General features: G+C 46.6%; 1 protein-coding gene across 2 annotated transcripts in view; it reads left to right on the forward strand.

Annotated features, from left to right (window-relative positions):
• Positions 1–25,244, forward strand: part of MYOCD (myocardin) — a 90,887-nt gene that overhangs the window by 42,455 nt on the left and 23,188 nt on the right. For both annotated transcript variants that reach the window (XM_027130278.1, XM_027130279.1), the window contains exons 3-7: positions 2,355–2,410; positions 4,047–4,122; positions 6,547–6,708; positions 19,729–19,901; positions 22,936–23,061. In XM_027130278.1, coding sequence (XP_026986079.1) covers positions 2,355–2,410; positions 4,047–4,122; positions 6,547–6,708; positions 19,729–19,901; positions 22,936–23,061 — 593 coding nt within the window. The remainder of the gene's footprint in view (positions 1–2,354; positions 2,411–4,046; positions 4,123–6,546; positions 6,709–19,728; positions 19,902–22,935; positions 23,062–25,244) is intronic.

A 25,244-nucleotide genomic window follows, 5' to 3' on the forward strand; every position in this document is an offset into this window, starting at 1 on the left:
CAGAAGACCTTTGTGCTCCTGGCCCTGGAGAACTGGACTGTACAATCATTTCACAGGGGAATAGTTAACACCAAGAAGTGATGATTTATAGCTCTGCAAGCTAAGATACAGGAAACGCAGTGTTTCATAGGAGAATTAATAAGTTCCGCAAATAAGAATTGAAAAACCTCAGGGATAAGAGAACCAGATGAACTGCCCCTAAGTCCTAAGACCAATTAAAACCAATTGAGTTTGGAATGTAAGAGCGATCTCAAGATAGATTCATGCTGTTCCCTTAGGGTTGCTTCTTAAGGCAAAGGCTGTGTTGCTCTTTTTAACCACTTAATAAGGCCACACTGAGATCAGTTCCTTTTCTGGATTATGGAAGAGATTAAGCCACACCAATGTATAATACCCACTTAGGTGACCACCAGACCGTCGGACAGAGGTGCAGACCTATGGGTTCAGGTTGTACAGACTCACCAGGGCCCACTGGACTTCAAGCAGATTAGTAGCATCTGGTTGCCTGGGGAAATGGGAGATGGTTTCAGAACTCCATCAATATAAATTGCAACTGTGATCAAGTGCAAGTAACGGCAAGCCTCCTGACTCAGGATGAGGGTCAGACCCAAATCAGAGAAAATGCGTGAGCAACGCGGCAGGCCTGCACAGTTTTCCAGATGATTCCTCAGAGCCACTGAGTGAGGAGACAGGGAGGGGGAAAGCGGCCATTGAAAAGGACAGGGTTGGCAGAGAGGCTCATTTTAAGCGTGAAAAGCAGCAAAGAGAAACGGGGGCTGTTAGATCCATGGGAAATATGATAGTCTAGCAACGGGTGATTCTTTTTTTCCTATAAGGAAGGAAGCCTCTTAGTCTCTGGTCAGATCGAGGAGAATAGTGTGCTTGTCCATTCTCCTCGGCACGAGGCAGCCAGCTGGGACTACTCTGTGTGTTCCTTTGGTCAACATTGCAGATGTCGGGGTGAGACAGGAAGACTTAGAGATGCCTTAGTAGCTTCCCGGGCAGCATCCTCAGTAGAGGATAACGTAGTCGATCAGTTGCCAGGACCACAGTGGAGTCTGCCTGCTGTCCAGCAAGCCCGTCTGAGAGCTGGGCTCAAATTCGGCATGGTCTTAAGGCTGAATGAGGCACACACACTCACGCACATGCACACACACACACACACACACACACACACACACACACACAGCCCCAAGTGCCCATCTGGCTAGAAATCCAACTTTTTTATGCCAGCCAAGGTTTGGAAGAATATTTTCTTGCCTGCCGCTCGAGAGTTGACATCTGTGGGAGTGAATATTAGAAACCTGGATCACGTGATTCGCCCACTTGTCCAGACCTGCTACCCAGAAAACTATCTGATGCAATTCTCTAACCTCTGAACCGCCTCATCACTTCTGATGAAAGGTGGTCCTTTACGGCTTCTGGTTGCAATTGTTCCAGGGGATCAGGAAAACCAGTAAAAAGGTAGAATTTTGCTGAGTGATGTTCTACTGCTTTGCAAAGTCAAAAGTTCAGTGCATCGTCCTGAGGAGTTGCTGGGACCTGGGAAGGGGAGCAGCGGGTCTTGGAAAGAAGGGAGGCTGGCGTTCGGTCCAGGTTGTTTCTGGCTGCTGTGAGCTGTGAGGGACCAGTGCCCTGCCTACTGGTTGTTAGTGTTTTGAGCATCACACCCTGAAAGAAGTTAGGTTGTCAGAAGACCTAGGCTCCTAGCCCTACCTGTGTGACCCTGGGCGAGGCAGTCCCGTTCCGTGGGCCTCCATTTCCCCATTCCGCTCAGGCTTGGAGCTGTATTTCACCATCTCCAAGGTCCCTTCCAGCCCTCAGAGTCTGATTCTGTGCTTCTCACTCACTGCCCTTTGGTTGCATGTTCCTACCCCACCAGCCAACTCCCTGACCCAAAGGACAAGTCCCCTCCTGCAACGTGGGACGAGGTTCCTCCACAGACTGCAGTCTCCACCCAGACTTGCGCACTCAAGGGCAGAGCGAAGTCAAACAGGGTGGTAGTCACCCCAGTCTCGCCTAAAGCTAGAGCATTGCCTGGTCTCCTCCCCCAGGCCTGTCCCTCCTCAGCATCTTGGAATGCCCTGTCTCTGCCACTTCTCTTCCTGTCGCGTATTCTGTCTCTGCTGCTCCTCTCGTTTGAGGCTGACGTCCGCCTTCCTCTGGATTCTCCGGCTGCAGGGAAGCTGGTGACCTCCAGGCCTTTCCTCTTCCATTGCTTGTGGCCTGATGAAGGCCATCACACGTCCATCACATCTCCACTGTGCACCGCTCGGCAAGCACACCGGCAAGCACCGCGACGCCGCTCCCGGCCCCAGGCCCTCTCTGCTCACGTCTGTGTCTTTCTGTTTCAGCCCTGAAAAGCCCACCTGAATTCCATGAGCAAAGAAAACGTTTGGATAGTGGCAAGGTAACTGTTTGCAAACTTCCCACCTTCCTGAACTCAGGCTCCAGCCTCTGGATCTCTGAATGCTAAGCTTGGGGGAAAGCGGGTAGAATTTCTCCTGCAAACTCAACTGATTTGCTGGTCCCCTCCCCGCACACCATGTGGAATCTTCCTCCTAGAAACTGAAAACTGTGGACATGGGATCAATAGTATTGGCTTTGAAGCTACTGTTTATTAGCTTTAAGAAAATGTCCCCCATCTTTCTGATGTCGGGGGGTATCCCTGCAAGGATGCGGCGGGGGTCAGAGAGACATGAAACAGGGAGGTAAGGTGTGTCGGCAAGCTGCCCTCTCTTTTCGTGACAGGCTTTTCTCAGCAACAATCAAATTATTTTAAATCCAATTCAGTGGTAGCGTAGGGCCTGCAGATACAGAGCTTATTCGTGGCTATTTAAAGGCAAAAGGAATTCTATTTATTTCTCTTTCTTTTAGCATTTGAGGGGGGGGGAATCGGTGTATATTCTGTACCTCCAGAGCAAATCTCCACAACTTGAATTTATCAGTACAGTAAGTGCTATTGAGCAAGCATCAGCAGTGTATGTAGAAGGAAAGGCCATTAGGTATCTTTCTCCTGGGACGTCTTAGCCTGGCAACTAGTGAGGGGAGGGGCTGGAAGAAGGAGCAGAGCCCTGGGACTCTTCAGAGTCACTCGTGAGAGGCTGGGGTTCCTTACTGCCTGGAGAATAATTGTCTTTCATCAGAACTGGAGTGATCCCCAGACTCCTCTCGGGGGCCAATTAAGAGATTCAGGATAGTGGGATGAAAACCCAGAACTAGAAATCAGAGCCCTGAGGTCCAGCCAGCGCCATCCCTACAGACAACTCCATCATCAAGAAAGCCATGAGACTCAGTAAATAACTCATCTCTAAGTGGCCTCCCAGCTTACAGTGGGTCTCGGTCTGCAGGATTGAGAGAGAGATCAAGGGCAAAACAGGAGGGGGGCACATGTTGTCATGTTTAACTGGATGGATTGAGGTTACATTTCATCTCTGACTCTAGTTAATTTCTGACTCTCTTAAGAGGCAATGGAGGGCTTCCCTGGTGGCGCAGTGGTTGGGAGTCTGCCTGCCGATGCAGGGGACACAGGTTCGTGCCCCGGTCCGGGAAGATCCCACATGCCGCGGAGCGGCTGGGCCCGTCAGCCATGGCCGCTGAGCCTGCGCGTCCGGAGCCTGTGCTCCGCAACGGGAGAGGCCACAACAGTGAGATGCCCGTGTACCGGAAAAAAAAAAAAAAGAGGCAATGGAATAGGATTGGCTCTCATGCAAAAGCAGTGTAGTATCATCACAGTTTTATTAATATTTTATAATTAGGTACCTGCCTGGCCTTTAAGTGTGGAGCGCTGAGGTGGACCCAGGCTTTTGACCTCTGTGTCTTATTTTTCTATCCTAAAATTATTAGAGGTCTTTGTGAGCCCTCCTTCATCAAGACATAGGAGAACAGAGATATTTGCATGTTGCATTTGTCAAACAAAAAACAAACAACAAACAAAAAGAGACATTTTCCCTTTGAGAGAAAAGGGGTTTCTTTTAAAGTTAAAACTAGGTGACTCAAGTGTATGAGGCTGATAGCAGAATTCATTCTGTGTGTGTGTCTGACAGGCTGAAGACACCCTGAAGCACAAGGTCAGAAACAGGTCCGACCGTGCAGACGTGGTGAAAATGCACATACTCCAAGGTAAGGTTGCCCAGAGTCATAAACTGGGGCCCATCAGTGGGAATGGAGCGTGGGCCATTTTCCAGGGTCCTTTGTCTCTGCACAATTGCTAACTCCCCTTAGAAAGGGTCCCCTGCCATTCCAAAGTGGTGGTTTTGAGCTCTCATCTAGTCATTTGAGGCCATGTAGACGGTCAAATGGAGAAGCCATGTAGTGGCCAAGAAGCACCAGACCTGGCATTCATTCTGGGCTGTGCCACCTCCCAGTTTTCTCTGAGCACATAAGGAGTGTCCAACATATATCAACTTCCTTTAAAATGTCCATCCTTCATACCAGTAATAAATGTCTAGTATTGTATCAAAAAATAATCAGACATACAAAGATTTATGTACAATGACGTTTATCATGTCATTACTTTAAATAGCGACACACTGAAATCAGTGGAACGTCAGAAAATAGTAGAGAGACTGAATAAATTATGCACCATCCGTGTGATTAAATAACTTGCGGCTACCACAGATGAGGCTTTAGAAGAATCATGTTTTAATGAGAAAAGTCTTACAAAGTGATGTTTAGTGAGGAGACCAGAAAACAAAACTATATTTACAGTCAAAATCAGGGAGGCAAAAATATATACATAAATTGTATTTACAGTCAGATTCTATGATGAAGAAATACAGACTTACCAATAAATACTGTATAAGTAATTAAGAAAGATGCCCAGTTATTAAAAGCAGTTGACCCTAAGTGGGGAGTTTCCTAATGCTTTCACTTCTTTTGCATAATGTTTTAGTGTTTTCCATACTTACAACAATACGTATGTATAATATTATAATCAAGAAAGCATCATCTGTTGTATCAGGCTAGTCTTGAATTAAAATATCAGGCTATGAACCACAGAAACCCCAAGTTTAGTCTCTGTTGGTTTCCATGAAACCCACCCTTCCCCCCCCACAGAAATTGGAAATTGGCCCCCTGGTGCACAAAGGATCTGCTAGATTATAAATGACCCTTGCCCTCCAAGGGTTCATGATCTGATTTTAGAAACAGAAATATAAGATTAGGGACCAGTGCTTGTAACTGCTGGGGGTAGTTGAAGCAGAAGGAAGCTGTAAGAACAGGAGTCAGGAAGACTTTGTTAGGGCGGGGAAACAAAGTAAGCAAAGGTACAAAGGTGACCTCAGGAAGATGGGGGGCGGGGGGCAGAAGGCGAAGGACCAGGCTCGCTGGAGTGGTAGTTTGGGCATCAACCATCTCAGGTCACGTAGGGGGTGGATTCAGTTTCTGGCGAGCCTGCGAAACTGGACTGAGAGATGGATGGAGAGGACCATCTTGGAGGGGATACAAGAAAGGAGTGTTTTCTGAGGATGAATCCTGTATGGCTGTGCAGGATGGGTCAGAAAGATCCCTGAGGCAGGGGGTGTAGCAGAAGCCCTTGCACTGGCCTGACGGGTAGTTGGGAGAGGATTTGGGCTTAGAAACTTCCATTTTGGGGTTTGGAATATGGATGTTTTCTCCATCCCACATCGAGTGCTTTGCAGATGTAGCTTCTAAGCAAGGCTGACCTGTTGCAACCATGAGACATCCCTAACCCTCCCCTGTGGAGATTTCTAGAGCAGCGGCCAGACACTAAGCCTGGGTTAGTAGATGGATATTAATAGAACAATAGGACCAGGACGTCCGTAAAGGTCTCAACTTCTAAATGTGCAGAGTTGAGCGGAAAGCTACAAACTCTCGTGGAACCCTAACTTCCAGTCCTGCGTTATAGCAACCACCGGCTCACAAGATTCTCTTCCACGTTCTTGCACAGAAATAAGTCTGGGCCTCACCCAAAGAGGAATAGAGCGGTGATTCAGGGCTTGTCAGTGACCTTTCCCACTCTCCCAAAGATGAGAAACTGCCTGTTGGATAAATTCAATTTTTTAAAATCCCTGTTTAATTAAATATTCCCCCCCAAAAATTGTTTTTCTTTTACAGCTGGACCTGGACATTTGAATCAGTAACACAACCTCAACAAGTCTAAAACTCTTGAGAAGTCACGCTACTACAATTAATTATAATAATAGATAATATTTACTGCCAGCTCAGCCTGGGCCGGGCAATATGTAGACAGGCTTTGCATGCAAATGCTATAGTTTAGTGTCAGCAAGCAATACAGGCCCCGTGGACTACTTACTTACAGAATCGCCAAATTGCACATTTTTTTTCCCCCAAATCCCCACAAAGCAAGTTTCTCTCACTCTTCTGTGCTTCTCTATTTGCCTTTATTTGGAAGTGTCTAGTCTTCACTGCTAATCCATGTGAAATGAGGATGATTGCATTGAAAAATTATTAGGATGGTGGAGTACAATGTGTCAGAGTGTTTGGGTTACAAAAGCAAAAAAAAAAACCCCACAAAAATAACATCGAATTCTAGAGCTGACCCTTTTGATTTTAACCCCTTAGGCTCCACTGCAGAGAGATCCGTTCCAACTGCTCAGATGAAGCTGAAAAGAGCCCGACTTGCAGATGACCTCAATGAAAAAATCGCCCTCCGGCCGGGGCCCCTGGAGCTGGTAGAGAAGAACATACTCCCTGTGGATTCTGCTGTGAAAGAGGCCATAAAGGGTAGGTAGCACAAATGAGTGGCACGCTTCCCTCCGTGCTGAGGTCTGAGGGCAGCCATGGCTCTGAAACGCTGGGGCCCTGGGGGTGAAGACCTCTCACTAGACAAGAGTCAATCCATGGGTCGCTGTTCCAGAGTGTTCCCCGTAACCAGAGGTCCGGGGAGTAAGGAAGAAACTGAAACCCGCTCAGCCTCCAAAGTCAGGTTAACATAGACCAGTCTGGTTCTGCTCAAGCAGGTTGGGGAGCTGACTTGATTTTAAACCTCAAAACATCTTCCCTGCAAGGTTCCATCACTTTGGGGTCCTGGCACTCTCCGCCCTTCCTCTTTTAAAGGGGTGTAGACTGGCAGAGTGGGAAGAGCGCTGGACCTGAATGGGAAGACCTGGACGCCAAGCCCAGTTCGGGTGCTGGGGCTTGGGGCTTCCCCAGGTCCCTTCACTCCTCCAAGATGAAAACCCAACCAGCCCAACTCATCGGCTCTTGGGAGTGAGGTTCAGTTCTTTAAGCACGTGAAAACTCTTTGACAACACACATGTGTGCTACACGGTTGAAGTACAGATACTGAAAGAGGAGACACAAACGTTAATTCTCTCATCAGCTGCGTAAAATCATTTTGTAGACCTTTGGAACAGTTGAAGCCACGTGGATCCAAACGGCCGGAGGGTCCTGAATTCCTTCACAGAGGTGTTGAGGTGGAATCTGGGAAAACCATGGTAGAAGGAAGAAAGGGGATCCTGGCATTCCCACGGGCAAATTACACTCTTCCAATGAAGCCTACAAAAGCTCTAAGAATTACTGATACATAACAAGCCATGCACATTTACATGTTTTGACATATTGTCCAATATTATGCATAAAGATGTTTTATGAAATGCTAAGTTCATTGTTAAACTTATCCACATTCTAAAATCGTGCACCCAACCAGTCAGAGGCCAGCCACATGAATTTTGTATTTGGAACCTGTAAATATGGAAGAATCAACTCTAGGGGAGACAGTATCCTCATCACTGCCCATTAAATATCCCACCGTGGTTTTCTCTCTTCTTTACTCTCTCTGTCCACACTAAATATCTTGTGCCTTTGAACTTGGACTAGCCCAGTCAACAGTGCACCATCCCCGTCTTTACCTTGATGAGATCTAGGACAGAAAAGATCTCTATCGCGTATCTCTTATCATTTATTGAAACATTATATTTATTCCATGCATGCAAATTTATCTTTGAGTTTTATATGATAGGCAAAATATCTCATTTTAAATCGCCTTCTTTGGTTTATAGAGAGATGGTGTTTTTCCCTGGGATCTTGTGTCATTGGCAATTCGTGGCTATTCCTTTTTTCTACTGGGCATTTTCTTCCCTCACTATAAAAGCTATTTATATATATTGGAAAAAAAAAAAAAAAGCTGATCCTCCATCTGTCACAGGTATTACACATCCTTTTACCAGCATGTCCTTTGCCTTTTATTGTTGGCTTTGTTTGATGTTTGTTTGTTCGTTTCTGTCCTTTGCCTTTTGATTTTGTGTGTAGTGTATTTCACCTATAGCAGTTTTTAATTTCTGTATCGTGCAATCTCTTAATCTTTTACTTTGTAGTTTCTGAATTTGTTATTGCTTATCAAAAACACTTCCTACCCCAAGAATAGAGTTATTCACCTATACTGTCTTCTAACATGTATATACTTCATTTTTATATTTTAGTCTTTACTGCATATTACATTATTTCAGTGCATGGTTTAAGAGACAGGTCTAAGTTTCCTTTTTGCACGATTTTAGTGGTGTATTTTATAATTCGTCTTAATATCTGTCTTCACAAGTTTCTTTACATTGGTCTGATTTTTCTAATGTTTCTTGGCTACTCTCACAAGTATATGGTGGGTGAAATTTAGAATCAGTTTATTATATTCCAACTTCAATCCTATTAGAATTTTGTTTGGGATTGCAGTGAATTTATAGATTAGTTTATGGTGAATTCATAGGTTTAAAATATATTAATTCTTCTGAGGCAGAAAGATAGTATCTCTTTTCACGTCTACACATCTTCTTTTATTTCCCTTGGTAAGGTTTTTTAAAATAAATTCACATCAGTTATTACTTACATATTGGAAACCTCTTAATTTTGCACATTTATTTTGTAACTGGGCATCTTTGAAGATTTTCTTAATTGTTCCGATAGTATCTCATTTTATCTTTAATTGTTTGCGTGGACAATCACATCATCTACAAATAAGGAAGATGCGCCTCCTGTTTGTTTTTTCTTTCTGCCTTGGAGCGCTGGCTGGTTGTTGAAAAGCAACGTCATGGAATTATTAATAAATTACACAATTAACATCATTTTAAAAGTTACATGCAGTATATTCATAACATAACTTCAATATAATTTTATGTATTTTATTTATAAATTAAATATTTTATTTGTAAATGATATATGTTATAATAGTATAATATACTATACAAATCTATATATATTTTATCATATATAAAATATTTATATCACGTAGATATATATCTTACATATAAAATTATATGTGTGAATTATATAAAGCACATATAATTTATATTATTTTGCATTATGCAATATTTCATTATATAATTTAAAAATTATTGCTATATTACATAGTAGACAATTATTATTCTTGGTACATTGCCAGTGCTTCAAAAGCAGTATTATATAATGTTATATATTTGTTATGTTGATGATAACATTTTTTTTTTTTTTTTTTGGCTGCGTTGGGTCTTCATTGCTACACGCAGGCTTTTCTCTGGTTGTGGCGAGCGGGGGCTACTCTTCATTGTGGTGCGCGGGCTTCTCATTGCAGTGGCTTCTCTTGTTGTGGAGCACAGGCTCTAGGCACGCAGACTTCAGTAGTTGTGGCACATGGGCTTAGTTGCTCTGTGGCACGTGGGATCTTCCCAGACCAGGGCTCGAACCCGTGTCCCCTGCATTGGCAGGCAGATTCTTAACCACTGCGCAATGAGGGAAGCCCAGTGATAACATTTGTTGATTCAGTCTTCAGTGGGAATTCCTCTGGTCATTCACCTCTAAATATGACACTAACTTGTGCTGGAGGTAGATGTTCTAAGGAAGTGTTTCTCTATTCTGTTCCACTAAGGATAGCTTGCAAGGTAGATGCTGAGTTGTTTAAATGCTTTCAACACGCATGAAAAGATGATCATATGGGCTTCTTTCTTTGATCTAGCAATGTGGTATTGCTATCTTTCCTAATCGTCCTTGGCATTTCTGGAAATAAATCCTCCTTGGATTTTTTTCCCTAGAAGTTGCTAGTATTTTATTTGAGACTTTACATCTCTTTTGTTTTTAGTTGGGATAACAGAGGCTGCTAAACAAACCACAAAATTTCAGCTGCTTAACAACAGACGTTTATTTCTTGTTCATAAACAGTCCAGAGAGGGTTTTCCTCGACAGCAAACCCTTCAGGCACTCAAGCTCCTTTGGTCTTGCTGCTCCACCATCCCCCAGAGCCAGGGTGGCAAACTTTTTCTTAAAGAATAAGCTGAGGTCTCTGAGCTGTCGCAGCTACTCATCTCAGCTGCTGTAGTGGGAAAGGAGCCATAAGCAATATGTAAACAAGTGGTCATGGCTGTGTTCCAATAAAACTTTATTTACAAAAACAGACAGCAGGCTCACAGGCCCTAATTTTGCCAACCTGTGCCCTACAGTCTCATCATCCTCTGGATCTAGCCAGTGAAGAGGAAAGAAAAAATGAAAAGGTCCACCCACATGCTTAAAAAGCCTCAACCTGGAGATGTACACATCGCTTCCACTCACATCCCACTGTGAAAACACGGCTGGCAGGGGTGGTGTTCCATGGCTGAACAGCGATTTCACAGCAATGTCTCTGTACTTCGGAAGGGGGAACATAAAATCTGACGAAGAGCTTTTAGTTAAGAGTCTGAACAACAGTCGTGCTCTGGGTACCAAAAAACGAGCATCTGAGAGGTAACTGACGTTGCATCATTAGATGACCGGTAGAATATGTCAGTGTGAACAAAAGGAAGAGTCAAAGATGACAGTGAGGTTTCCCTCTTGGTCAACTGAGTAAATGACAGCCATGTATCAAGAGTGGAGGAGCAGATCTGGGGAGAGATGATGAATTCCCGTTTCAACTGTTGCAGCTGATAGGTCTGCAGGAACTCCAAGGGCAGGGGTTCGATAGGCAGTAGATTTTATCCAGCTAGACTTCAGAAGGACGTATTGGTCTAGAGCTGTAGACTTGGGAGACTTTAGTGTGTATGGTGATTTAAACTGATGGACCCGATAAGCCTGCCCTTTCATTTATTGAGTTCTTCATTTAATATTTATGGAACATCTTCTATGTGTCAGACACTAGACAAACGTACAAAAATTTCTGCTCTAACAGAGCTTATATTATAGTGCAGGAGACACAGACAACACACAAAACCCATAAATAATTATATATCCCAATAAAAGGTGATAGATGCTATAAAAATAGAAGCTGCACAGGGTACAGAGAATCAGGAGTGCCCGGTAGACGGGGTGTGAAGGGGGAGCTGGGGGTATGAAGGATGTATAAGAAGCAAAGAGGGCTAGGGGGCTCTCATGTAGGAACATGTAAGACAGAGGCAGGGATCTGTGAAGAATAGAGAGAAGGCATAGCTAGCGAAAGAGGTGGAGGATATAGGTTGACCTCATCCAAGGAACGTCCATGCCTCAGGCTCTCTAGCGGTAATCTTTCAATGTGCATGAGTTCCTATGGGCAAGGCCGTGGCATCCTGTGAAGTGTCAGAGAGGCAGAGGGAGTTGCTCAGCGACCGGTTGTAGAGACGGCGCTCTGAATAGCCCTTCCAGTGGTGGTGGTGATGCCGACCCCTCACCTATCTGTCACTTCTTGGGGTTGCATCATCCACCCTCGGTGAAGTGGTGACTCAGGGCTGTGGTTTTCTGTGTATCCTTCTCCTGGCATCTGTGTATTTTTCCTCCTCTGTGCACGTGCCTTTCCAGATGTGTTTACATTTTCCAGCTCCCTCTGCAGCTGTGCGTCTGTGTTTCTGCCAAGCCCTGAGCGAAACACTCATTGTCTCCCTCCCTCCCGGTTTTATTCAAGACCAACTCTTCTCCATCCCAAACATACAATAATCCAGAACCTCTCTCAGTGCAGGGAGGGAAGGATACTGTGAGACAGGGAACCAGCCCCTACTCTGGGATTTTTCTTCTCCTTCCCAGATGTCCCCCCTCTTGCACTCAGCTGAATGTAGCAAATCGTTTCCCCCCAAACTTTCCTCTCCTTTCTGGGGTGCCAGCTAGTCATCTGTCTTCCAGCCTGCAAGTTTATTTTCTGAGTCAGGTAGAATTTTACAGATTCCCTGGGGAGGAAACATAGGCTTGTGTGACCAGAGTGACGCAATGTGGATGAAGAGGGGGCCTTGTGGTTTTACTGACACAGAAGGAGGCTTGGGGCGCCTCGTGGCTACATCTCAGAACATACACCTGTTTCCCTGTTTCTCCTTCTTAGAAAACCTCTAACAGCTACTCTCTCTCAGGCCAGAACTCCAGATACAACAAGTATAACATTATGTGGGAGTGATGATTTACGAAAACAGAGACTGTACACTGGAGTTGAGCCTGGCTTTGTTCTGCTTACATGTGGTCATTGTCACTTAGCATCCCTCAGTTTTGAGAGCCCTACTCCAAGCCTGTTAATCCTCTCTCTGGTCATCCGGGTGTCTTCTTAACTTGCCAGGCGCATCCCTTAGGTACCAAGGAAGCTGGCTTCTGCTTGGGCAAAGAGAACCGCAGCTGGCTTTCCCAACTCTTCAAACAGTGGAAGGGTCCCGGCATCCTGCTCTAGTGGACGAGCCCCTCCCCCTGAAGTGTCCTCCTCTTTTTCTTGAACTGAGCCAGGCTTCCCACCTGAATCCCTGAGTCTGCTTTTCAGCTCTTTTTTTTTTTTTTAATTGAACCTGTGATTCAGCGTATACAGCGCCATTATCCAAGATAAAGCAGTTCTTTTTATCACCTTAACCCTTCGACACAGGAAAGCAACGTTTCTGTCCGCCAGGGATGGCCCAGGAGTCATCCATTTACAAGCGTCGTGTACATTTTTCTAGAAGATCCTATGCTAGTCGTCGCTCACCTGTAAGCCCAAGGCTCAGACTTTATAACTAAACAGAACAAAAATTCTTGTTTACTAAGTATCCAGTCATTCTTCAGAGACTCTGGAAGTCTGACCGCTCCGATCATGCATCTTTAAGACAAATAGACAATAACCACGGCCCTAAGGCAGATGGTAGCGTCGTTTGCTTTGGCATAACTTTCTCGTGGACAAAATCTGTCATTCCATAATGAGAAGTTATTTCCAAAGCGCGAATAATCCTTGGGGCAAAGAAACACACGGAGGCATACGTGATAAATACTTTTCTGAGGAAGGTTCTGGAAAGGGGGTGGGAAAAGAGAAGTAGGAAGCCAGTAGCTTTGAGGGGGGCGGTGACAGGGAGGAAAGTTAGGGTGCTCTGAGACAGTGGTAACGTATCTTTGCCCACCTAAGAATTTGTTCCTGGAGAATTAGCCTCGAAAGCTGTTACGGGACAAGTGTTTATGCAGCTGAATTGTTTTTCACAACTCGTGTGTTCCTAGCATCAGGGTCTATCTAGAGACTTAAAGCCAATTTCTGAAGTGCCTGGGATCTGAGGAAAAAGAATGCTTGTTCCTCCAGAATTCCACTTTCATCGATTTCCATCCTAAAGGCATCTGACCCCCTGCAAGGGCAGTAGGTTCGGTCTTTGTTGGACGGCATAATCCATCTCCTCCGGACTGTGGTATCTTCAGTGTACTGAAGTCTCTTTAGGCAAGAGCCACTCTTATACTATAGCTACTGTCACCGGCCCACCTCCTCCCTTAGGAAGTGGATTTGGCTTCAGTCTCTTCCAGGAGGACATGGGGAAGTCTGATCATGAATTAAAATAGCTGTCATGTGAACACCGCTCAGGCTTGCAAACAGATAAGCGAGCGAAGTTTGTTCTCACATTCCCACCCCATGCTTTCCAGCCCCTGGTGTGGGTCCCGGCGGAAAGGTAACCAGGACTCTAGCGATCGCATTTTCCTCTTGGAATTTTAAATGTTTATGCAGAGGAGAGTCCAACTGATTCATTCATCCAATCACTTCCGAGAAAGAGGGGGAAAGCGCCGAGTCACCAGGCCGAGATCCCCAAGGGGCCGGTGCCCAGAGACAGCCCCGTGGGCATAGCCTGGGGGTGAGTCAGGGCTTCCAGAAGCAGGTCCTTGTCATCACAGCGCCTGACGTGTCTCCAGGGACAACAGCCAGCGCCCTACTCTCCCACAGCGGCCAGTGAGCCCCGCGCCCGCCGTGGGGGATTGGAGCAGGGGCCCAGGGTCACAGCACGGAGCCGACAGACTTTGCTTGTTCCTGAAGCAGCCAGATAAGGTGACCTTCGTCCCTCTCCACCGAGCCCGCCTTGAACCAGGCAGGAGAGCGGGGAGCGCGCAGCCTTTCTGTGACACTCCTCCTGCTCTGGGAAAGGTCTGTCTTTGCTTTCCCGGGAGGAACCTCTCAGTGTTTCTGGCTCCGGAGTTGGGCTGACCTTTGCAAAGCTGACCACAGGATAAACTGCCTCTTGGGTGGTCTTTGTTTTATTTTTTTAAATTTTTTTTGTGGTACGCGGGCCTCTCACTGCTGTGGCCTCTCCCATTGTGGAGCACAGGCTCCAGAGGCACAGGCTCAGCGGCCATGGCTCACGGGCCCAGACGCTCCGTGACATGTGGGATCCTCCCGGACCAGGGCACGAACCCGTGTCCCCTGCATCGTTAGGCGGACTCTCAACTACTGCGCCACCAGGGAAGCCCCCCTTTGTTTTATTTTTGATCGTGGTGAACTTGAGACAAGCAGACACTGCTACCAAAAACAATAATAACAACAACGGCAGCTAGAAATGACTGGACACGTGTACGTCAGGGACCATGTGAATAACATATAAAACATGTAAAGCGCAGTGCTTTTACATGCGTTATTTTAATCCTCAAAACCCCGAGAGGTGACTATGATGATGTTGCCCATTTGATAGATGGGGAAATTGAGGCTCTAAGAAGTTGAGTAATTCATCAACAGTCACTCCACCACCGAAGTGGTAGAACAAGAAACAAACCGACCTGTCTGGCCCACAGTGACCACACTGAACACCACGTACCTCAGCTCCAAAGGCAGCCACTGCCACGCTCTCGGGGGCCTCTTGCTGTCACCGTTCTCATCAGCAGGGGCTGAGCCTAGTGTGGGCTCATCTATCTGCCCTGTCGCTCACCTTCTGGCCTCGCAGTCAGAGATCCAAGCCCTTTGTGGTGCTGGGGGACTGGCAGGGCCCCCCGTGGTCAGCTCTCTGAGTGTGGACAGCCTCTGAGGGGTCCTCAGTGTGTCTGTCGGCTTATTCTGACCTGGTACAACATGCTTTTTAGAAACTAGATGGGAGTCATTTCGGGGGCCTTGGTCTTCACCCTGTGTTTGTTCATTAGGTGTGAACAACTTCCCTGTACGGGGTTGCATGTATTCATGGCTTCTTCATGTATGGGGTTGCATGTACTCATGGCTTCTTCATGTACGGGGTTGCATGTACTCACGGCTTCTTCGTGTATACAGTTGCATGTACTCACGGCTTCTTCGTGTATACAGTTGCATGTACTCACGGCTTCGTGTATACAGTTGCATGTACTCACGGCTTCTCTGTGTATACAGTTGCACGTACTCATGGCTTCTTCCTTGACTTAAGCAGAGGAACCTCTTTAAATGATGGATGTCACTTGTAAAGTAGACTCCTCAAAGCTGTGTGTCTCCAGGAACTGGATCTTAAAGTAATCCAGTCCGGTGGCTGGGAGAGTTACTTCTTCATCCTTCCCACACCAACTCTGCTCATCACCACCCTGTGACTTCCCTTCTGCGCCCCGCAACTCTTGCCAGGTGCCCTCCCCTTTTCAGTCATCCTGTCCACCGTCATTTCAGGCTCAGCTCCATCCCACCTCGCCTGGGAGTGAGTCTGCCTGGACGACCCACATCTCCATCCCCTTTGTCTGCTAGCCACCAACAGCACTCACCAGGCAGTCTAGTCCTTGACAGGTTCTCCGGTTATGTCCCGTGCAGATAGACGGATAGCATCCTTCTCGTGGTTTCCGTATCTTCACCCTACTGTATCTGATTATACTTCTGCTTCTCTCTACTCCTCTCTGAGTGGGAAGGCTGGAAGTGAACAAAATAGTTGAGGAATGTTCCATCCAATTCTGGGGAAAATGGGACTGGTTACCAACTCCTTTATTCCAAACACTCCACTTCTAGGACGTTTCCACATCATTCCAGGCAGGTGCCGAAGTGAAAAGGACACGCTGACTTAATGGCCACAACAACAGGGCTTCACAATCCTCCCAATCCCTTTTCTGAGGCAGTGGCAATGAGATCGAAGTGATCGCCTGCCTTCTTTCTTCTCACAGTCAAGATGTCACGTTCAGTCCTTCAGATCTCAAAAACTCGAGTAAAAGATGTTGTGGAGGATGGAGCTGTCCTTAGTACGCGTGTGCCGAAAACGAAATGGACGTTGGCCGATTTCTACGCTACCCCTCCCCACTGCCACCAACCCAGTGGGTCTTGCGATGTTCCCTAAACAACATATATCTGTTGACCTCCCGGGAGGGATATTGATTTTGCCTCCCCCTCTGCTGGAGGCTCTGAGCATACAAAGGCTGGGCCTGTGTCTTAGCTCGGTCGCTAAAGAACTGGGAGACCTGGATCTTGCGATGTCCTCGTCTGCAAAACAGAGATGAGAGAATGTGGTCCTTCCTCTGACTTCCTGGACCGTTCTAAGGCCTAACACAAGTTGATTGTTTCTGTTACTCCTGCCACTGCTAAGTGAACTGCTGATGCAAACCACTGTTTTTCTCATTTGTTATCTTTCCTCTTGAAACTATTGAAGGGGGATAGTTGGGGGATTAAGAGAGAAATTTTCTCTCTTTCTCCCATCCCCACCCTTCTTGTAACATTTCCATGCGTGTTAGAATGCTTGGACAACTTTGCAGTTTGGTTAATTCCCTCTCATGTGCACGCGTTTGGGACATGATCCTTGATGCGGGTGGAGGTGGCAGGGGGCGGGGGCGTCTTCTTTGTCACATGAAGTGTCAGATCACACAGAGAAGATCCGTACCATTCAGACTGAAGGAAGTGGGGAGGGAGTGTAAGATGCTACAGCTCTCCCCACGGCGGGTCCTGTTGGGCAGGGCAGGCTGGCTGCCCCCAGGGGCTGGTACGGTCACACACGCAGGGCTCTCTGAGTTGGTCTTGCCTCACGGTCTACGCCACGTAAATCCCAATGAAATGCTGTGGCTTCTGAGGTGGGGAGGGCTTAACACCCACTCCCCCCCCCACCAAATCCCATGCCCACCTGGCCCTGAATAATACATGTCATCTTTTCAACAGGGACAAAGCCTTTAATTCCACAGCTAGAAGTGGGACTTGAAATTTCAATGAAAACGTGGTTTCCAAAGTAGAGAAATTAACAGGTTGAGTTTACAATGGAAGGTATTCATGGAGGCTCCTGGAAGGACCTTCCTGCGAAGATCGCAGGCACGTGATCCCCTGGAGAAAGGGGAAATGTATACAAATTCCTTCACACTGTGTGAAAATGACAGAGGGAGGCTTCTTTGCAGAGCCCCGGGGCGGGGGCGGGGGCGGGGGGGGGGGGGGCGGGTTGCTGTAAGAAAAGAAGGGAAGGCTGTGAGCTAGCTCTGGACCTTAAAATAGAGAGGGAGGGAGGAGGGAGAGACCAGATGGGAGAGACGAGTGACTCCTGATTGCAAAGAAAAAGTTGACATTTGTCAAATACCCGACGAAAACCCTTTCTGTTAGAAAATGAATAGGTTTCTGATGGAAATATAGGAAAGTACTGGCATATATTTATTTCAGGTGATTCACATGTTTTATATTATTCTCTGTACTTTTCTATTATGTCAAAATTTTTATAGTTAAAGATAAGGGCCCCTTGGGAAATAAAAGTTGGAAAACAAAAGTTCCCACTCATACAATGAAATATTGTGTAGCTGTTACCAAAATATTGAGGAAGACCTCTGAGTTCACATGTAAAGGTCTCCAAGATACACTGTAGGGTGAAAAAAGCAAGTTTCAGTACAGTATCTTTCACTCAGTCCTGTCTGTTTGAAATGCTTTTTCCAATATGTGCGTGTCTTGCTGTATGGACAGAATTAAGTCTAGAAGAGGGACTAAATCATTAACGGAAGTGGGATTGTTATGTACCTTGTTATGTACGTTTCATATGGTATGAATTTTTATAACTAAACATTACTTCTATAATCACAGAAAGGTAATAATGACTTTTATAAAGAAATCTTGAAACCAAGGAGCAGCAACGCTGGTCCCCAGGCCTTTCCAGGTTAGCAGGCTGCCCAGCGGGCCAGTAACTGGAGTTCCCACCTGCCCTGTCCTTGTCCGGCCTCTCTCCTGATTTGACACTTGCGTGTCTGAGTGAGGGTCCATGACAGATGCCAGCAGTGGTGGTGATGACAAGCCCCAAACCACATTCATTCCATTACTTCCAGCTCCTTGCTGCCTCTCCAATCTCCACAGTGAGAGCTCCTCTCTCTTATCTGCCCCAAGCCTGAGTCAAAAGTTCTTGTCAGTGTAACTGCAGAATACCGGGCTGGAGACCTTGCTGATAATACATAAATTCCTTTCGAAGACCTGTGCCTGCGGGAGGGTCACAAGAGCTGTGTAGCCTCAGCACATTTTGTACTGTGCATTTGGATAATAAGCCGGAGGAGATTTGGCAATTAAAAAACGTAAGGGAGGGACTTCTCTGGAGGCGCAGTGGTTAAGAATCCACCTGCCAATGCAGGGGACACAGGTTCGAGCCCTGGTCCGGGAAGATCCCACGTGCCGCGGAGAAGCTAAACCCGTGCGCCACAACTACTGAGCCTGCGCTCTGGAGCCCACGAACCACAACTACTGAGCCCACGTGCCGCAACTACTGAAGCCCGTGTGCCTAGAGCCTGTGCTCTGCAACAAAAGAAGCCACTGCAGTGAGAAGCCTGCGCACTGCGACAAAGAGTAGCTTCTGCTCGCTGCAACTAGAGAAAGCCCGCGTGCAGCAGCGAAGACCCAACGCAGCCAAAAATAAATAAATAAATAAAATCACAGTACTATAAATGATCAAAATGATAAAAGCAGAAAACACATAAGGGACATAAAAGGATGTCACGATAGTCCCACCTGGTCTGGTAACCCCACTCCCCAAGCCAATGTCTGGGTTTCCCTCCCAAGACCACGCAGGCTGCTGGGGAAGAATCTGAGCACGTGTGGTTCGCTGGGAATTTCCAAAATAGAGACAAAGATGAGAGGAATAACAACAAAATCCAAATAATAAAAATAAATAAGTAAAGATCGCACTCCAGTTTCTGAGACACGGTTATGGCTTTTATAAACAGATATGCGTTCGTTGAGTGGGGCTTTGGGACATTCTGGTGACAGCTCTTCTGAAACTTAGGAATTTAAACTTAGGAGCTCCCTGGCTTCTCCTTAATAGCAAAGTTTGCGAAACATTTTGTGCCGGTTGCCCCGCTTTATGTTTGAACACGATGCAGATGGCCCCCTGTCATTTCAGTTTCACCTCTCGTCGTAAAGCCCCAGGGAGACCGGGACCTTCTCCTGCACCCGGTGGCCCCTGTTCTTTCCTTCATCTTGCCTGATTTAGCTTCAGAAAGATAGGGGCTCACATACAGAATGTGCAGGAATGGATCAATCTGAAAATGAAGTTTAATAAAGATGATAGACCTTTGATATGTCACTCATTCGTCCCTGTCAAACGTGCCACTTTTATAAACACAAGTTCCCCTGTATGGAGTAAATAGAGGGGAAAGCAAGTCATTTTAAATACATCTCCACTCCTACCTTGAACTGGAAACATCTAAGGAGGTAGGTAACTGCTCCTAAAAGGGAAGCACTGCCACTGACCCAGTTCTTCTTGGCTTTCACTCCCGCAGGTAACCAGGTGAGTTTCTCCAAATCAGCGGATGCATTTGCCTTTGAGGAGGACAGCAGCGATGGGCTTTCTCCGGATCAGACCCGAGGTGAAGACCTCCAGGGCTCAGCAGGATCCCCCCCAGACATGAAAGCTACAGAGACCCCTTCGGCGGGTCCTCGGGGGAAAACCCAGGTAAACAAGCCACATCTCAGCCTGTCACCTCTTCAGTCTTTTTTTTTTTTTTTTTTTTTTTTTAACCTCTTCAGTCTTGAAATCAGCGGTGCTGAGGTGGTTTTGCTTAGAGACCCCAGAGATGTCTCTTTGTGGCACGTCATCTTGATCCTTCTTCTCACCCTGTTCGGTCCAGGGGTCTGTGTGTGAGGGCAAAAGCTTCCAGATAACACCGAAAGAGAATCCCCAGAAATAGGCCCTTTTGACTTATGTTTTCAGTATCTACTCTGTCAAGTAGATCTCTTTTATCTCCACTTTTAGAGACAGGGTAGAAATGAGGCTCTCCAAGATGAGATGACCAACCAACAGTCTCCTGGAGAGAAAGGGCCTCAGCAGGACTGGTTTCAAAGCCCACGGTCTTTCCAGGCACTGAGTTACCACCGTAGGACCCTGGGGAGCGGGAAGCAGAAGGCGCTGATTGGCTACAAAGCTGGAGCCCCGAGCCAGTTCTACCCTTAGCAGGCGTCTACCTGCCGAACCCCTGGAGCAAGGACCGCTTCCAGCCCCAGCCCAAACACAGCATTCCCCTTTTTCTGGACAAATCTGCAGACTGTCGAGATGTGAGAAATGGATAGTGCACATACTGTTAAAAGCACGTTTATAAGGAGCAGTATAATGATGGCTGACATCATCTACTGCCATTATTAAGTGCCCACTGTATACCAGGGCCAGTGCTAGGCACCTTGCAAGCGTTTTCTGTTAGATGTTGCGGAGAAGGAAGTGAGGCTGAGTAGCTGTGTGGCCCCAAGAGCATGCAGGGCCCCCCACCAACACCTGGAGCTCCCCCTCTATGAGCCACACCCAGGCTTGCCGGGACCTTTCCTTGGCCTGGCAGGGTGGTATTCCCAGAGCCCCCAGAGGAGATGAGTGTGAGGCCCACACAGGAGGGGGAGGGGTTGCACTCATGGGACAACGAGATGTGAATCTTCCACCACATCCTGGCTCTGGAGAGACCCCTCCGACCTCAGCCCCTACCCTTCAGGAAGCGTTTACTCCTCTTGGCCTCACAGGAAGTATTCGATGACTTGAAATCAGATATTTTATATATATGATGTATATTTTAGTAACAGATATTATTTTATATATTTTAATTATATAGAGATATCTCATTTTTATTACATATGGATATTTTATATCTGTGTGTACTTCTAATTTTTTAAATTGAGGTATAAAGGACAGATACCATTATATTAGTTTCAGATGTACAACATAATTGATATTGTATATATCGCGAAATACACAATGTATACAATGTATACAATATCAGGTGTACAAAATAATTGCTTGATATTGTATCTATGGTACATATACCATAGATAGGTGTATTGTGTACACATACCATAGGTGTATTGTGTATTTCACAATATGTACGATAGATACAATATATCATTGTATGTATTGTGAAATGATCACCAGGGTAAGTCTAGTTCACATGCATCTCCACACATGGTTACAAATTTTCTTTCTTGTGAGAGAGTCTTGTAAGATGTACTCTCAGCAACTTTCAGAGAGACAATACAGTATTGCTAACTATGGTCACCATGCTGTACATTACACCCCCAGGACTTACTGTATAGCTGGATGTTTGTACTTTGTAAACCGTATTAGATAGTGTATTTGAAAACATTTTTACACTGTAAAGCATGCAGGGATCAGGGACAGTTTCAGGAATTATTTACCACGACCCTGTTTCCTGAAACTGTGCTGTTACCGGTCGTTGTCAGGCCCTTCTTCACTGCATCAGAACAAAGCCAAGGCTGCCCAGGAGGAAATGTGGAACAGGAGGGAGACGGGAGACAGAAAAAGCAGAGCCAAAAGAGCCGTACGTTTATTGTGCAAGAGTTTATAATCAAAGCATTTTTCCTTCCCCTGCATCCCGCAGCTGGTCTCTGCAGCCCAACTTCTTTGATAACATCAAACAGTGCATCAGACCATTTGTATCTTATTACTCTGACAGTAAATTCCTCAGCTTCTGATTTAAAGATGCTTTGGGGAGAAGACGCATTCTTTTCTTTTTAACCTTCGGAGCGGGGCAAAAAGGGAACAAACGCTGAACAATGCCAGGCAAAATGCAAAAATCATCTTATGTCAGTTCATCCGGCAGCCTCATGTGACAGATGAGGGCACAGGCTCTGAGAGAAAGGGATGCTGCAGACCTTTGATAGGTGCTGGGGCCCAGGGAAGGGCTGAGCCGCTCGGGGAGATCGTGGAGCAGCCCCTGCCCCTTTTTCAAAGTCATGGCCTAGGATTGTAGGGGAAAGAGAGAGGGCACTTGGTCCATTTCAGAGTCCTCTGCATACGGGAACGTGCCTTTCATAAAGGTTTTCCTGATACTACACACATACACACACACACTTACATAAACACACATGTTCATATACATAGACATACACACACAGACACAAGTATACACACAGACACACGTGCAAAGGGATACATATATATATGCACACATACATTACACAGGCATACACACAGACACACAGAGAGGCACACATGCACACAAATACAGAGACCCAGATGCGTACACACACATACACATACCTACACACTCTCCCTCCATCTGCTAACCCCCGTTTCATCTAACTTTTTTGTTGTCCTACTTTCCCCCAAAGCTCCTACACCCACTTCTCCCACTTCCTCTCTTTTTCAATCCCACTGTCAATTCCAACAGGTAGACCTAGCCGCAGGTAGGTGGTACCCTCACCCAGGGTGACCAGATGTCCCAGTTTGCCTGGAACAGGCCAGTCCTATACCTGTCTGCTGGAATAATTATTAATCATGCCTGCTTTCTCTCTTAAAAGTGTCCTCAACTGGATGACAAATTATACACACGACTCCTCCCGCTGGAGGACAGAATCTGATGTTCCTGAGATAAGAAGCCAGGATTAACACAGCAGACCTCGGGGTGGGAGCGGGAGGCTCTCCCGCAACATTTCCACGTCACGCAGTCTTTACTCCCGCATCCTAATAATGCTAAACTTTGGATTTTTAGGATCTTATTTCTGGCTCAGAAAATGAAAAGAATGACTCGGCCCCCCAGCCCGGCAACCAGTCAGACCCGGGGAAGCAGGGGCTCGGCCCCCTGGGCAACCCCGTCCCTGTACACGCTGCTGTCAAGGTAAGGTGGGCCGGCCTCCACGCCCGTCTGAGCACTCAGCTCACAGGGCCAGCTCGGGGCAGGGAGTGCCGAGTTAGGTCTGTCAACAGGGGGAGCGTCACACGGACCCACGGACGTGTTCGATCCACCGGGAGCATCGCAAGACAGGAGTTGAGACCTGGGCCATCAGTGTATATGGACCAAGATGCTCTTGCCCAGCAGGGGTCTCCCCTGCAGACGAAGACCCCTGCTGGGCAATGTTTGCCCTTCTTTGGGATCACAGCTCAGCCAGCCTATTCCTGACGTAAAAGGCTTCATCGGCTCAGCCTAGAGATAGACACAACTGACTGCAGTGCACACAGGCTTTGTATGTGGCGTAAAACAGGTGTAGGGCAGCTGCATTTTATGCAAGGGAAGCAAACCTGAAGGGCTTGCCTACAGCAAACCCTATATCATTCAAGCCAGTCTCCCTGTGGAAATAAAGACAAAGCAGAGGGTTACACTCACAAGAGACACATAACTACAAGCACGATCACATACTTTTGGTTTAAGTTTCTCAGGATTATATCTAATAGTTCACAGGGTACTTTCTCCTCAATTAACTGCCTGGTAGTCATTTGACTTTCTTCGTTTTATCCCAAATAACTTCTGATTGACTGGGGGGCATGTTCTCTCAGCTCTAAAGCCACCGCTTGATGCTGAGATGATTCTTAAGAAACATTTTTTGAAAAGGTTGTAAATTGAGTTAGAATCAATGCTAAAGTAACGGTGCCCACCCGCCGCCCCCTCCACTGCATGTACACAGGAGTGGTTTTCATCTTATAAATGGAGGGCGGGTATTTCTGATTTCCAGTAAAGCTCCCCAGACTGCAGTGGCTTAAACCCAGCCTACAGTCCACTCAGCTCAACAGCGTTGAAAATAAGTGGCATGGATGAATTTTGTTCCCTGCAAGTGGAGGGTGGAGGGGATGATTCAGGGATTTCTAACGTTGTGTGCCAGGAGAAATTGCATCGGTATTTCTACCAAAGTATTTAAATTCTGCCTAATGCAAATGAGCAAAGCCTTCAGCCTCTTGGTACTAAGGGAGTATAATAGTTGCCCTGAGGAAGGACAGTCAGTTTCAACGAGGAGCAGGGTTGATAACCAGCTGGTCCAGCAGGACTCACGTGAAAGCCAACAGCTCTTCTGACTGGTCAGTGCCTGTGGGTTCTCAGCTGATGAATATTCATCATCTCTAAGCTAGGAGGCTACTAGAGGGCTTCTCAAAGAAGGAAGCAACCCAGCTAGGGGAAAACATCTCTGCCCTATCAACTGCGTAAGCTTCACATAAGGCCATTGAGAGCATGCACAAGAATACTCTGAAAACAAGGCCATGGAGAGCATGCACAAGAATGCTCTTTGAAAACTGTAAAATCCTCTATAAGAGAACGGTGCTCACATTGCAGGCTCCAAGTAGTGCATATCAGGTTGAATAAAACATGATTCCTGGGCTTCCCTGGTGGCGCAGTGGTTGAGAGTCCGCCTGCCGATGCAGGGGATATGGGTTCGTGCCCCGGTCCGGGAGGATCCCACATGCTGCGGAGCGGCTGGGCCCGTGAGCCATGGCCGCTGAGCCTGCGCGTCCGAAGCCTGTGCTCCGCAACGGGAGAGGCCACAACAGTGAGAGGCCCACGTACCGCAAAAAAAAAAAAAAACCCCATGATTCCTGCCCTCAAGGAGCCTACAATCTAGTCTAATATCACAGCCACCACTAGTCCATATGGGGCTTTGAGCAAGTAAAAAAAATGTGCCCCAAAGGACTTGAATAGACATTTCTCCAAAGATAAACAAATTGCCCAACAAGCACACGAGAAGGGGGTTCCATGTCATTCGTTGTCAGGGAAATGCAGCTCCAAACCACGACAGAATACCACTTCACACTAACTAGAATGGCTAAAATTTTAAAAATGGAAAATAATAAGTGTTGCTGAGGGTGTGGAGAAATCGGCACCCTCGTGCACTGCTGATGGAGATGTGAAATGGCGCGTCTGCGTGGAATGCAGTTTGGTGGTTCCTCAGTAAATTAAACACGGAATGACCACGTAACCCAGCAAATTCCACTCCTAGATACACACCCAAAAGAACTGAAAACAGGTGTTCCAACAAAAATGTATGCGGCAATATTCATTGCAGCTCTATTCCCAATAGTCAAAAGTTGGAACTA

Source organism: Aethalodelphis obliquidens, unplaced genomic scaffold (genome assembly GCF_003676395.1).
Source record: "Aethalodelphis obliquidens isolate GAN/ISIS:26980383/991018 unplaced genomic scaffold, ASM367639v1 scaffold38, whole genome shotgun sequence".
NCBI lineage: Eukaryota > Metazoa > Chordata > Mammalia > Artiodactyla > Delphinidae > Aethalodelphis > Aethalodelphis obliquidens.